This window comes from Patagioenas fasciata, chromosome 3, assembly GCF_037038585.1.
Source record: "Patagioenas fasciata isolate bPatFas1 chromosome 3, bPatFas1.hap1, whole genome shotgun sequence".
NCBI classification, from domain to species: domain Eukaryota; kingdom Metazoa; phylum Chordata; class Aves; order Columbiformes; family Columbidae; genus Patagioenas; species Patagioenas fasciata.
This window is the reverse complement of record NC_092522.1, coordinates 104,133,816-104,149,210: the sequence shown is the minus strand read 5'-3', so window position 1 is coordinate 104,149,210 and position 15,395 is coordinate 104,133,816. Positions and strand designations below refer to the sequence as shown.

The 15,395-nt window shown below is 38.1% G+C and overlaps 1 protein-coding gene across 12 annotated transcripts in view; it reads left to right on the top strand.

Moving 5' to 3' along the window:
• Window positions 1–15,395, top strand: part of DLGAP2 (DLG associated protein 2) — a 463,673-nt gene that overhangs the window by 152,495 nt on the left and 295,783 nt on the right. Inside the window, exon 2 of one of the 12 annotated variants that reach the window (XM_071807020.1) lies at window positions 4,617–4,788. The exons of 10 other annotated variants lie outside the window; for them this stretch is intronic. In XM_071807020.1, coding sequence (XP_071663121.1) covers window positions 4,722–4,788 — 67 coding nt within the window. In that variant the 5' untranslated portion in view covers window positions 4,617–4,721. Of the gene's footprint in view, window positions 1–4,616; window positions 4,789–15,395 lie in introns of those variants that run through there. One more of the 12 variants, XM_071807013.1, reaches the window with a different exon arrangement.

Sequence of the window (15,395 nt, the reverse complement as noted above, 5' to 3'; positions counted from 1 at the left end):
TGAATTACTGCATGATAATTCTGTAGATCTAATTCTCCAAGCCATATTCTTCCTCCCCTGTGTGCACAAGGCTTCCTCTTCAGGGCAGTAGAAAGTTAACACTTGTGCAGCAGAACACAATGTGTTTACAAAGAGCATAAGAAAGAACCTATGTAAATGTCTTATTGTTTTTTAATTAAAAGTGTACTATGAAGTAAACAATAATTTTAATTATCATGAATCAGTGAGACTGAAATAATGCCAGACTGTAAGGTGTATGGTACTGTTAGTGAGCCCTTTAAAGTCAATAGCAAGCTTTTTCTTCCTGCAAGGTAGTCTGAATGTTTTGCCCGGTTAAATTCAACAGGTAAAATAGCACCAGGTTATGCTGGTGCCCTGAGCTTTTTTGCCATTAGTTCATATTATATTGAAATAAATCCAGTAACAATTCAAAATAGCATTTGAAGAGGCCTCATAACCGATAAATGTTTACATAAAGCACCTGGTGATGGCAACAGATTACATCTAATGCTCAGTTCAAGTAGTCATGTGCGGAGATGTATGCTGAGCAACTTTTTTCTCAATTTTCTTTGTGCTGCACAGCTGTCTGTCTCCTCCTGCTGTCTCACACATTGATTGTGGTCTCCTCTAAACAAAGAGTGTATTTTGTGTTCTTTTTTGTTCAACTTCTTATGGACGTCTGAAATTGAATTGTAGTTCTTAAATGCTACAGCAACTAGTAATCCAACGAAAAACAAAGAGTTTTGATGATACTGCTGACAAGTATTTCTAGCCAATATTTGTATAAATGCCTATACATGCACACATACAGATATATGTATGTTTGCCTTTTGTTACCCTTTTTGTTGTCCAGCTGAAAAGCAAAAAATATAATTAAGCCTATTTTTATATGAGATTTGAGAAAGAATGCTTAGTTTGGATTCTGTGAACGTTTATTGCATTGTGAATTTATTTTAAGTATTCAGTAGTTTTGTTAATAGATAGAAACAAGGTTTAACCTCTAAATGGACCACAGCATTACTGCTTTCTCAAGAATAATAGTTGTAGCTATGCAAGCTGGCACATAATGGTTAAATATATCCTTACTTTTGACAAAAGCGAGTGGAGTTGGAACAGAGATGAACATAGCTTATTAAATGTAGCTTTTATGTAGACTGCTCTATAATTACTATGATTTTTCTTTGTATCATTATGATCACTGGCTGATGAAAACAATGAATCCTGTGCTTTCAAGAGGCCAAGAACTATTCAGCCATATAAAGAGATCATACATAGAGTAACAGCCCGGTTAGTTTTCTTTGAGTAGTCTATGTAAATAATACACTATAAAGGTTAAAAAAACTGACAGGACAATGCTCCAAGTAGGACCAAGAACACTTCATTCCATGAAATTTCATACATACCCATGAGCAAATCTTTTGATACTCTTTTTAACTGAGACTAGTTTTTAATTTATGAAAAGAGTTCTGCTGAATTTTTGGCATGTCTGGAAGAGTCTCTGAGGTGAAAACCTCAAAATGAAATGACCTATATACCCAAAATGTAATGAGTACAAAAATGCCCAGTTGTCCTTTGCTATCAGCTCACTTCACAGATCCAAAATAGATTTGGGGACCCATATTCAAATCTTTTCCATCTTTTCTAACCCATGAGAGATTGCCATACTTCTTGGCAGCGAAAGGAGAAAAAGTAGCAAGGGGGTGTTCTTGTGGTCTAAATTACTTCCTTTGCCTGCAGGTCTGGGAGAAACAGCAGAGCCTGATGTAGCTGCTCTGTGTCGGGAGTAGAGAACTTGAGCTTTACAGCAAGAACTTGGCCAGTGCTGAGATCCATTTTTTTCAGGATTACCCTTGCTTGTGAAGCTTTCACCCTTGTGTATTTACTGATAATTAGTGTTTTAGAGGCCAGAATTTTGGCATTTAAAATTTTAGCTAGTGTCTACTTAGTAATAACAAATAATGATTTCATTTTCTTTTGTTTAGATTTCAGGAGGCAATTTAGGTACATCAAAACGATCGCTATTAATTTCAGGCTTTCAGTATGAAGAAAACGTGCTTGAGAACAATCAGTAGTTTCAAATACAAAGTTAGGGTTTAAGATTCGTTGATATTCAGTGTTGTGTTTGTAGAGCTGGGAGGAAGATGAGGATGGGCACATCTGAAAACAGGGCTGGATACGCTGCCTTTTCAAGCAGTCACTCGACAGCCTCTCCTGTGAACCAAGCCAGCTTTGTATTAAAAGACATTAGTTTCGTTGCCTTGGTTACAAGTACTGCAAGACTTATCTGAAGCCTCACAGTCCTGATGGTTGCTATATACCTTCTCATTTTTAGCCTAATTTATTCTCGGTTAGTCTGTTTGCAGGTCATTAGTAACTATTAGGTAAAATCTGTCTGTTCCTTCTCTGTGTTTATCTGGTTTTGATGTTTAACAGAGAGACACCTCTCATGCCTCCCTTAGTTATCCTGGAAATGTATTTGGAACTGTTTATGTCTGTTGTACATTCACATATATTCACACTATGTGTGTCTATTTAAATAAATAATATTATCTTCTATTTAATTGTATGTTTGTTATCAGGTATCCTTCTACACAGCTTTTAAGCAACTTAATTGTTTTATCAATTGCATGGAATTAATTCAAATACCTTAAATCTGTAAGAGTAAACTGTGGCATGAAATAGTGAGTACGAAGAGGTAAATAGAAAGGAGAACTCAACTAAATAGTTTAAAACCCATTCTGAAGCAAATCCAAACTTTCCCATAGGTTTGATTTAAACAAAAACACATATATAAGCAGTCAGCTTTTCTATGCCAAGGTTTCTCAAACAGCTTTGTGGTAATGCAACAATTAAGCATCAGTCAATTCTACAAATAATAACTTATTGAAACCAATTAAAAGGAATGATTTTGATAAACAGGCTTTTAGGCCTTACTGCAGAAAACCTGACTGATGACACATTACTCATGTCCAATGTACTACTATAATGATTTGTCTCTGTTTCAGCCTTATTTAACAGTTTCATTAATAGTATTAAAGAAAGCAAGTGAACAGCATGTTAATGAAGTCAGCAGATGATGTAAACAGCAGGAAACAGAAAATAGAATATACTTACAGATTAGAAACATGAGCAAGAGGAGTTATCAACGTATCATATTCAGATTGAGAAAAAAGGGAAGCTGATGCATCTGGGATAAATTAGTTGAGAACTGATTTTATATGGCTAATACATATTAAGTATACAGAAACAGCCAAAATAAATTACAATAAAATATTTTTTTCTGCTTCAGAAAGGTCCAGTTTGTGATCAGTGTGATACCAAAAAGGGAAATACTGTCTTTGGGAGAATGTGTAGATAGATTGTGTAAAAGAGCAGACAAGTAATTGTTGAGCTTTACAAAAATAGGGTGGATTGCAGGAGCAATTTGCTGTTGTTCAAGCAACGGCAAATAAGTCAGTGGTTAAGTAGCCCGATTTAAGAGGAAAGACTGAAATGTAATGACTGAGCAAACAAGGAATGGAGAGGAAGTCTACTATATGAACAGAATCATAGAATAGTTTGGGTTGGAAGGGACTTTCAAAAGTCACCTAGTCTGACCCCCGGCAATGAGCAGGGACATCTCAACTAGATCAGGTTGCTCAGAGCCCCATCCAGCCTGGCCTTGAATGTCTCCAGGGATGGGACATCTACCACCTCTCTGGACAACCTGTGCCAGTGTTTCACCACCCTCATTCTACGAAATTTCTTCCTCATACCTATCCACATGCCTGAAACATCTGTAAGCATTTAAAGAAAGATGACTTATTTAGCATTACCACAAATTTGATATCATATCAGCAAAATGTTCTTTATTAGGTGAAAGCAAACTCTTACCGTATTACGTCAAGCATTAAAAAATAAAGACATAGAGGCTGTAGTCAATTAATGTAGACCTAAAATAGACTGTAGGCTGTTTCTCACTAGCATATGGAAATGCTGAGTCTCTTCAACACCCCTCAGTGTGAATGTGCATTGCAGAGGCCCTGAATTGTTAGATCTGACCTTTTTTTTTTCTTTAATTTCTTTCCCCCCCTTTCCCCAACAATTTCCAAATTATAGGATAGGAGACTTCCCAAGTACTCCATTCAGCGAGCACAATCCCACACAAACTCTAAAATATTTCCCCTTCCCCGCTGTGGTGACATGCTCGCTGCAGGCAGACTGACAACTACCTCCTCCAGTTAGAACATATAATCATCAATACCCTTCTGAGCTCATTGAAAATGAGCCTCAGCTCATACATTGTCAAATCCCACTTGGTGAGTCTTGTTCCTGTTCCAGCTGGAGATGGGCCCACGCTGGAATTTGGGAATCTAGGTTTCACGTTCCAAAATTGAACAAAGAGACTCGGACTCATTTCTAGCCTTCGTCTCCTAAACTGCAGTCATGTCTGTAAGTAAAATGCTGAAACACTAGTTGTCTGGGAAAAATAAATGAGTGATGATTTTAAGAGAGATGCTGTGGCTACTCGGTGCAGTAGCTTCCAGCTTTTTGGTGCTGTTCCCAGAAATGCTTCAACCATGGTGAGGAGCTCAATTCTCTAATTAAAAAAAAAAATTGTATCAAATATTTTTCAGCTTTACACTCTCAAATTAAAGCTTAAAAACCTCCAAGGAAGGAAAGGAGGCCAGATTGGAGGGGGAGGAGGTGAGAGGAAGGAAGCGGGTGGAGAAAACCACTATATGCCCAAGATGCAAGGAAAGTTGAAAAGTAGAAGAAAAAATATATTAAATCAGTGTAAACTAAGAGGTAAGTTTAAGGCATTTTTTTTTACATTGAATGTATGTTTTGTTGGGGTATTTTTAGCAGTAAAGTTCTGTGTTCTTTGAAAACATTTAAAACACATTAAAGCGAGGTAATAATTGCTTTTATTTTTCAATTTCTTCTGCTATGAACTTGATATATATTTTTATTAAAACCTATCAAAGGATGTGTTGGGCTGGGATTTTACTACTTTTCTGCTGTTGCTGGTTAAAACTGTCTATTACCTCACCAATGACCTACATGAAGTTAAGCAACATCCCATGGCAGCAGGCAGGGTATTTTGTGGTAGAGCTCAGCTGTGCAAGTTAATTGTTTGTGGAGATTAAATGGGTATCGTGCTTGTAGTTACCTGCCTCACTGTAATTCAGTAGAGTATTGGTATAGCTTAGGAAAAGAGCCTCTGAAGTAATAGATTTTGGTATAGTTAGGAAGATGGTTGGTTTGTGTTCTTGTGGTCAGAGCAGTGCCTTACCTTGTTTATTAGCGTTGTTGCTGTTATTGCTACTTGGTGTGCTGCCTATACAGGGCTTGTGTAAGTTAAGTTTTGATCAGAGACCACATGCCAGCAGCTGAATAGTAAAGTCTGGTGCACTTGAAAGCTCATTTATTACTGGGATGTTTGTTGCTATACTGCCAGGAGCCTGCCAGAGATGCAACGGAATAAAAATATTGCTGATTAATGTGACTGTGCTTGTGTTGTAAGACCATGTGATATTAAAGACTTGTCGCAGATGAGTTTAGAAAGGAAGGGAACAGAAATCTGGAAAAAATAGAGGCACATGTAAGGAGGTTCTGCATGGCCATACCAGCTGGGCAGAGTGGGGAGGCAGAGATGTTCCTGCAGCCCACAGTACTTACTACATATATAGAGCAGGTTATTTGTGGTATTTTTGTCTTTGAAGGCTGGGAACAGGGCAGGGCAAATGTGTGACAGCTGCCGTAATGGGAGAGACCAGAGCTCTCAGTAGCTGGTGGTGAAGAACAGCAATGCAGGAGAGAGGACTCGTAGGGGGTGCTGCCGCCTTCCTCTCTGATCCTTATCCCGCTTCCGCTGCGGCTGGTCCTCTCAGACTGTAGTTAAAAGCTTCTGATGTCTCAACTGTTCATGAATTTATCCAATCTTGTTTTTAACCTGTTTAAATTATTGATTTCAAAAAACATGTTATGGAAATGAGTTCAATAAATTAATCACATTGTTTTAAGCCTCCTGTCTGAGGATTTTAAGGATAGCCTTAAGTGTTTTTACTGTGAATAGTATACCTCATAGAGACGCTTGTCATTGCCACCTTAAGCTGTCTAATTATAGGCTGAAAAGTTGTGGTCTGCTTAGATTCCCTCTGTTCCATATGTCTGGTCATCCTTGTCCCTCTCTGTAGATTTTCTAGCTGTTCTATATTTCTTCAGCGATTCAGATGAAACTGTTAGCTTTATGAAGACACATGTCTAATGACTATCTCCCCTTGCTTGCTCTCGCCATTTAGCCATTCTTAACTTTCCTAAACATTTTTTTTTCAGAGTTGAACTGAATGCTTAAATATTTCTACAGATAGCAGTTACATAAATATATGCATGGCAGCTGTGCACTTCAAGATGAATATATTATGGATGAAGAGCTTGAATTCCACAGTATTTGTACTATTTTTATTCGGGCACATCCTGAGAATTTAGTATCAAATGGCCTAATTCTGCTCCAACTGGCTCTAAAGCCACTGAATTAAATTGGAAAATCCTACCAGATTCCATAGGACCAGGACTAATCCTACCTGCTAGAGAACAGAGCTCGGCACCACTTGCAGAAATGTTCTGAATTGTGCATGAAGCTAGATATGAAGTAGCACAATCATTTATCTTTTGTAGGAGAGGAGACTTGGGAGAGAGGTAACCAGAATTGTGTAGAGGATGTGACTGTAGGATTGAGGAGAGCTAGAAGATGGTGATGGCTGAGCACCAAGAGCTGTGAGGAGAAGGCAGGGAGAGCTGGCCGGCCGCCGAAGGGTGAGAGGAGAGAGAAGGGAGCCAGCCCAGCAGCAGCTGCAGTTGCGGAACCTCAAAGGCTGCGGGGCTGCCACTACATTAGTCAGATACGCTGATATCAGAATTTTTTCAGACATCCAGAAGGCCTTGGACACCTATGAAGGTGAATGGGGATTTGACATCCCAAAGCACCTGTGCAATTTTCAGCCTTGAGGTGACTCAACAGTAATAAAGGGCAAGGTAGAAATTACATGTAAGGACAGACTAAATAGATGATGCCTCTAGCAGTCTTTATTTTGCTCTGTATAGATTAATGGAAAGCATTTTCCTCAGACATTTGGAAACCATGACCTATATTTTAAACAGTCTTAAATAAATAATTAATATGGCTATTTAATCACAACTCCATCACCAGACAAAATTATCCAGCCAAGGAATTAATCATCATGATATTCCTCCCAGTACTTGGCATGTGTTCTTGTTCTTTCCCTTCTGTGGAAGTTTTGAACAGTTAGGGATCCCTTTTAAGTTGATACAGTTTAGTATGGGACTAGAAGAAAAAAAAATCAATGTTTAAAAGAGATTCTATATAAGAAATATAGAAAATTACCTGGTTTAGGCATTTCCTTAAAATCAGATGCCTTTGCTCATTACTAATGCAACAGAATAGGAGCACGATCCAGATTGCTGAAAACTCCATATGTGAAAATGAACCATTTACTTGGAAACTAGCAGCAACCCATACAGGCTGAGGTGTTGGTATTAATGTATCATTAACCAGGTGTGTTGCATCAGCTTCACAACAGATGTGAGACGTACAGTGCAGTGAAGAAATTCAGGCTGGCATTAATAAAGCCATGCAAGGCAGCACTCGAGGAAGAAAAGCTGCCTCTTATGTTGCTGGTTTGAGGACAGAGCCAATCTAGGCAAGTAACAGCAAACCGGAGTAACAAACAACAAATGCACTCCTCTATCCTGTGTCACTCTGAGCCTTGCTATATCTTCTGACTGCCCTCTCTAGAGAGGCAAAACCTCTCTGACTTACACGGGGCAAGTCTTAGTAATGCTTCAACCCTTCCTTCACTGCAGTGTTCACCCAGCTGCAGCTGAATCAGATTGAATGAGAACAAAATGTTGTCAGCAATTTAAGGACCCTTGGATATGAGTTTTGCCAACAGTTCTGCTGGTAACTGGAAATACTAAAGGCTTTCTCACTGCATTATTTCTGTTTTTGCCAAATTCACTTCTCTCAGGTCATGCCAGCAGTGCACCTTCTCCCTCTTACTATGTGTGACCCGTCTCCTGCATTAAGCATTTCTAGATGCCTAATTTTCTCACTTTCCACGTGGTCAGTATTCTTCGATGGTCACTAAGGTTAGAAAATAAATAAATGTGCACGATGGTGGAGAGAAGTACTGAAGGCAAATTCTTTTCCTTTTAGACAGTGATCCAGACTGGCAAAGGATGGCTCTAGTATTTGCTCCCCACCTCTGCCATGCAGGAGGCAAAGCGGATAACCTAAGGTGGAAAGGTTTAAATGCTGAGTAGATTGGAGAAAGCAATGCATCATTTCTTGATATCTTTTTTTCTTGAGATGCTCCAGCCAAAACCAAACCAAACCAAACCAAACCAAACCAAACCAAACCAAACCAAACCAAACCAAACCAAACCAAACCAGAAAGGTCATCTATCCTCCACAATCATTTATATCCCAGTGGGGAATGCCTCCCTCTCCTGGGGCAGCCCTTCCCCATGCCCCAGCAGTGCCTTTCTGGGCATGGACACTGTCTGAGTGCGGCTCTCTGGTCTCAGCAGCTGTTAGAAACCCACAGTGTTCCCAGTGTGAACTTAATGCCCTTGCTTTTCATCACTGCTATGAACACACGCAGAAATAAAAGCAGGTCCCTTTGGCCTGTTCATTTTCATGTCTGAAAACATAATTTAAATACTAGTGTTTAACAAAGTGTATTAGAAGTGTCCGGTCTTCACGGGATTTTTTTTCTTGTCCTTACACATTCAGAGGCATCGTCCAATGTAAATCTCACACATGGTTCCTTGTTCTGGCAGTGCTCAGGCACGTGTTCCACTGCTGGGTCTGCTTTGCTTCCCGGCTATGGGACTGTTTCTTTTTACTTATAAGCATGCAGAGTTAGAGTAGAAGTGGAAGCAGAAAATACTGAGAAGTGCTTATTCCCTCTTAGAGGGCTACTAATAATTTTTATTTTTACAGAATAGATGTTTCTGAAGTCAAGGAAGAAGATTTAGCACAAAATTTGAGACAAGCTTCACCAAATTTCTCAGCAGATGAAATAACAAGTGTTTTAAATAGTAGCTTTCATGTATCCAAGAGGAGTTAAATGTTTAGATATACACCAACTTCAGATTTTTGGAAAATGTACGCTTATTTTTTTTGTGGTTTGGACACTCTAACCTATCAATATGAAATGACTAGTGACAAATACCTATCCTGACTTTTATGGTCATTCAAGATGTGCATCTTCCTCACATCCAGTGCTCTTGTGAGCTCTCATGAGCTATTCATGGGCAGGAAAGTGGTTGGCACTGTAAGCTGAACTCATGGGCAAGGAAAGGATGGATCTGAAAGAAGTTCTGCTTCTTAATTCTCTTATGACATCTCTGCTTGGATAGAAGAAGGATGCATAGATAGAAGAAGGAACCTGCTCTTGGTTTGAATCAGTGAAGCAATATTGATTGTCTGCAATGAGGACTTTTGGGGTAGTTTCCTTCCCCTTCGCTGTAGCTAAGCATGCTTAGGTAGGCCAGAAGAAACTGTGAACTGCTTCTGCAAACATAAACCATGCAGTGAAGCTGGAGAAAAAGTTTGATGGAAAATCAGCTTATGCACTATTATTTTAGGCTTCTATAAATGGAGTAATAAAGCAGTACTGAAATACCTTTCTGACCATGCAGTGACCTCTAAACTCCATGTACAAAACTGGGTTATTTCAAACACTGGCCAATTACCTCAGCCCAGATTGGCATTCAGTAAGAGAAGGCTTAGCCAAGAAAAGAAGGTGGACTGAATCTTCAGTTAATAACCAACTTTGAAACGAAGTAGGTAGTGGATATAAGGTTGCTATATTATTACCATCTTTATTTAAAGAAATCACCTAGACTGGAAAAGTTTTTTTTCCATGCCAACATTTGCCCCAGAAATCTGCCTTGCAAATGCAAGATTAGCACCAACTTTGGCATAAAGTCTAAGGCTATCAGGAAAGGAATACTGTACTGACCTCCAGTGTCAAAGGTGTCTTTGAGCTCCTATCTGTTCAGTTCTCTTCTGGGAACACAATCAAGACTTGAGCTTTTAGTCTGGGACTGCCTGTTCAGCGGATGCTCTAAAGTGGAATTATTTCATGGAATCACAGAAACGATTGTGTTTGGAAGACATCCCTAGAGAGAGAGGGTCCTGAGTGGGTTGCCCATGACAATGTCCGTGTCAGTTGGCTTTTGTGTATCTCCAAGGATGGGAATTCTACCCCTCTGGGCAACATACTCCAGTGTTTCACCAGGCTCACAGTGATAAATTTTTTTCTATTTTTTAAGTGGAATCTCCTGTATTTCAATTTGTGCCCATTGCCACTTGTCCTGTCACTTGATACACCTGAGAAGAGCACAACAAAGGGGCAGTTATTAATTTGTAAACTGTAGAAAACCTTATTACTTATGAAACAAACAAAGGAACATATAAGAAATAAAATTATCATCATTGTCATTATTCTTCAAATCTGGATCAATAGTCTCTATAACAAACAAACACAACAAACAAAGGAGCAGACTGGAATTATTAGAAAGTATGTGTGAGGAAAAATCTGAAGTTGGTGATTTGCTTAGCTCTCTGTGCCATTGCAAAGAGAAGTCAAATAAATCCTGCAGTTTCGAAGTGCTCTCTGAAGAAGTTCAATGGATCCAGGTCACTTGATTGAATTCAGTGCCGTTCTAAACCAACTAACTTGCATGACCGAAAATCAGGTAGTGTATAATTTTAGACTTCAGCAGTCTTTCTCCTTTGTTTCAGGGTAATTTAGGAGCTGGATTGTCCCCGTAGCTTTATTAGAGTGGTAGCAATTGCCTTTATCACGATGCTTTGGTCACTAATATATCTTACAGCAAGAGGGTTAAGTGCTCATTCCATCTTAGAAGTAAGTATGGAAGATGAAGTTCTAGGGCAGAAGCCTTCAGATGTGGCTCAGTACCCAGGAGTTTGTCCCCATCATGATTCATGCTGATGCTTAGAGCAAAGCATGAAGGCAACCACGGTGCATTATTTACACAGTATCAATGCCTATAAATGAGTGAAGATTTTGACTGTCTTCTGGTGCCCATGCATAATACGTGTTTTACTGGGGAAGTCTATTCAGAATCACATTTATTATCCTCAACTGTAACCTCTTTCTCCATCATCTGTTAAGAACAACCAACAGTTTTTATTGGTGTAATTCACAAGCTTAGGTCATTCTACAGGGCTATATATAGTGCGAGGGATAAATATCCAGCATGGCTTCTTTCATTGCTGTGAGCATTTTAGCAGCTCCCAGTGTTTTCATCGGAGTAGTGCTGAATAGCCCTTCACATTTGTGGATGGCTTGCAGCCATTATACCATAACCCAGTGATCTGTGACTATAAAAATGTGTCTATATAAGTGGGTGTGATTGCTGTCTGTAAGAAACTCCTTTGTTCAATAGATTCATAATTTCTTATTATTTGAAGAAGAATTTAAGATAAACCCATGCTCACACAATGGGGTGTAGGTAGAGAATAGCCAATATTTATTCCAAGTAACTTCCAGAGTTTTGCTTAAGGTGGCAAAGATAATAGCTAGTTTCTGTTGTCGAGCTTTACTGTCTGTGCGAGAGGTTTACCTCTGAATTTCTGCAGTGGCTGTAGAGGGAGAGAATACTTCCAGCTTCCATCTTATGGAGAAGTTCAACGTTAGAAAGAACCAAAATACTGTAAGAATCCAAAATCCTACAAGGAACCAAAATTCTTGATAATATCATTAGCAGAAATGTTCATATCACTCTACAAAACTTTCTGAATGGAGAGATGGGGTTAAGTTGTGCAATTTTAACCACAAAAAAACCCTGTTCATGTAGTTGTAATTCCACTGAATGTTAGCACTGTCCTGATCTCAGATGTAAGAAAAGTCAGGATTCTGCTCTGTTTGACAGCAGTCTAGGGTGGCAAAGGTGTGTGAGGCTATTAGGCAGAAAACTCTGGAAACTAAAATTGTTTGAGGCTTTAAGATTTGTCTATCGTTGAAATACGACTACTACCACAAATGATAACGCTTGTTTTTTCTCTAATAGCTATTAATACTTTATAAAACAAGTTAAGGGAAGACGAGGCACTCTCTTCCTCTCTACAAATATTGTTTTAACCTGATTTATAGGGATAGGAGTCTTCTCTGATCTTAAATTTATGTCTTTCACCGCACAAGTTATGCTCTATAATTGTGTTCATCCTGTTTTCCTGAACATAATTTTTCTGTCACTGTGCTACTGCCTATGAGTATAATAGAAGTGCTTTTCATGTATATATTTGTTTGACTGATAAATTATTTGAATAATATAAATAAGATCATAAGGATTTTTTTTTGTATTTTTGTGTAGTTGTGTTTGCAGGTGTACATGTATTAATGTCACATGGATTCTGACTCATTCACCTTCATTCTGAAAAGTTCATTTCCTGACATAAATCTATATTGATATATATCAATGCTTCTGAATGGCAGCAAAATGTATTTTGAGCTGTTTTACAAAGCCAAGTATCTAAAATAATTGGATTAGATCAAATTGCCAGAAATTAATTCTATGAATACATCTGCTAAAATGTAACTTTGAATTGCATGTCTTTGTATGGAAACACAGTTTTTGTGAGTCTTTCTGACATACAGAATCGCTGAGGAAGAGTTTATGATGGCTACATCCTATAAGCTATTGCATACTCATATGGAATCATGGACTCCAACTATGAATGCAATTAAATACAAAAGGCCTGGAAGTTAAATGTTCTCCTGTCAAAATAAATGCTAAACCCCATCCTGAAGACTCAAGGGCTTGATGACAAGGACTGGCATATCATAATAAGGCTCATTTCTGTAGACTATAATTTCTCTTGTTCATTCTGGAGTAACTTGCATCTTACCAAAACTTCAGAACTTTGTTAATGTAGGTGGTTAAAGTGGATTAACTAAAAAGCAGGACCCTATTCCTTTCCTGATTTTCTGAAGAGTAACTTTACATGATTTTTTAGTTATGGTTGTCACAAACAGACAGGTCTTTTTAATTTGTTATAACCATGTTTTAAGTCTGTAATAGTAAAAGCATTTTGTTCCCCCCCCCCCCCATCCATTATTATCTTTATTTTTTTTCCTACCCTGCAAAGCTAACATTCTCTCAGGTGAACATGTCCCACCACTTCATTTATAGATGAACTTTGGCTCGATAGAAGTGTCTATGGAAACAGAAGAAGGCCTCATTCTAACCATAGAAGAAAAAAAGAGTAGGAATTATCTGTGTTAATGGGAAGCTTGAACATGTTTGTGGCTGGGTGTTTGTTTGTTTTGTGTGGGGGTTTTGGTGTTTTGTTTGTTTCCCAATCTTTTTAGCATATTTTGCTAAATGTGAGAGCCCCAAAATAGCCATGTGACAGAAGTTTGAAAGAACACCGTAAGATGTCAAAGCTGGCAAATCTGTATGAAGTATACATTTAAACAAAGATACAATGAGGAGTTCATTGTTTGCATGCTCTCTCAACAGTTTAGGCATGTCCTTGCTGGTCTACTCTTCAGTATTTTTTCTCTAAATGGGTGCAAAAATTGCAGTAGAAGACCACTGGAACATGATGGTTAGTAAGCAACTTTTAATCCTGCCATTCCTCATCTTTCCTTCCAATCTTATCAATATTTGACTAGAACATCAAATAAAGAAGATGTCTATTGCAGACATAATCCAAGTAGATCCAAAAGAGATTGCAATCAAGTAGTAGTTGGCTGATTAATAAGATCAGTAGAAAAAATAAGCACTTAGGGACAATGCTTCCAGATTTCTTGTAAAAATAGACATATGGAAAGTAGGCAAAAGAATTCAGAATTCAAAGATGTATTACTGCATATGCTGCATAAGCATGGATGCTACTGGGAAAACAATTGCTTCGGCATCATGGGTTCAGTCAGTCAATGGTATTCTAGACACTAAATCAGTGGAGTCTGTCATTATTGAGAGCTCATTATGGAACAATTTCAGAGGGTAGATATAAAAACTTGTCATGAGTTTCAATGAAGAATAACTATTAACTTTTCAGTATTCATGAAAAGCACAACGGCTATGTTTAGGTCTTTTGATGTTTATGAATAAATGACATTTTTATTAGCTATCATTTCTAAACAGCAGTGTAACAATTCAAGCAATAATTACAAAATGTCGATGACACTGCCTGAATACTGAACTGACCCCGCATATATTTGCTCTGAAAAAATGATAGACTCATCAGTCTTGAAGGCAAGTGTATGCTGAGAATATGAAGATATGAGCTGACCAGTGGCGAAGCCTCAGAGATTAGGGGGACTTGATTTCATGGGAGATAGACCAGTAGTGAATCTCATCATTCACAGCTCAGAGAACACCTAAACCATCCAATCTATCTCGCTGCACTGCAGGAGTTATCACCCTGGTATGTTTTCGTGATGCTTTGTATAGTTTATGCAAACGCATTTAACGACTTCTGTAATTTTATATAGAGATTATAGATTTCACTGCTAAGTACAGCTTCTTAATAATCTTAAATTATTCTTAGATCTTCTTATCCAAATGGGGCAAGCAAACAAAAAAAGAGCAAATAAAAAATATCAGTAGACAAGTGACCTCTTACCTCCAATTAAAAAAAATGGAGGCATAATTTCACTGTTACACCTCTATACACATTATTTTTCTTCAAAGTACTGGTATGAAGGACTGATTAATTTTAATCACAGTTGTCCAGGAAAGGATGCCTTTTGTGATTAAAATTTTGGCAAATACGTACCTGTATCTTTCAGCGCAGCAGAATATCATTGTACTCACCTACTTGGACTGGTGCTGTTTTGTTCTCATGCATCCAGTGCTACTAATAGTTTTATGTTCGTCTTATGGTTTATAGTTACGAAGACAAAAATTTTTATGTATTAATGGCAATATGCACTTTCCAGTTCTCTAAATTTGTTCTATTCTGTGTCAGGTTTCTTTACAACAACCAATTATCTTTGACATGTAGCCTTATCAAATGCTTCTTGAAAAATGCATACTGGCCACGTCACACTCTTATCTATCGCAGCAGCATTATCTTCAGAGTTCTATCAACTTGGTTATGCAAGACATTCCTATTATACATTCATATTGGCTGAAATAAAGTATTGCTTAGTGCTCCCTTGCCAGTTGCAACAAAATTATTTTCAATATGTATTAGAAAATGTTAAGCTAGCTGATGATTATATATTTTACCCTGTCTCACGACTTATTTGAACAATAGTAGTATCAACTTTTTAGTTTTCCAGGAGCTGGTTCCGCCATCACAGAATATTGACTGTGAAAGCTCAGTAAATGCTTTGCTAATTGGA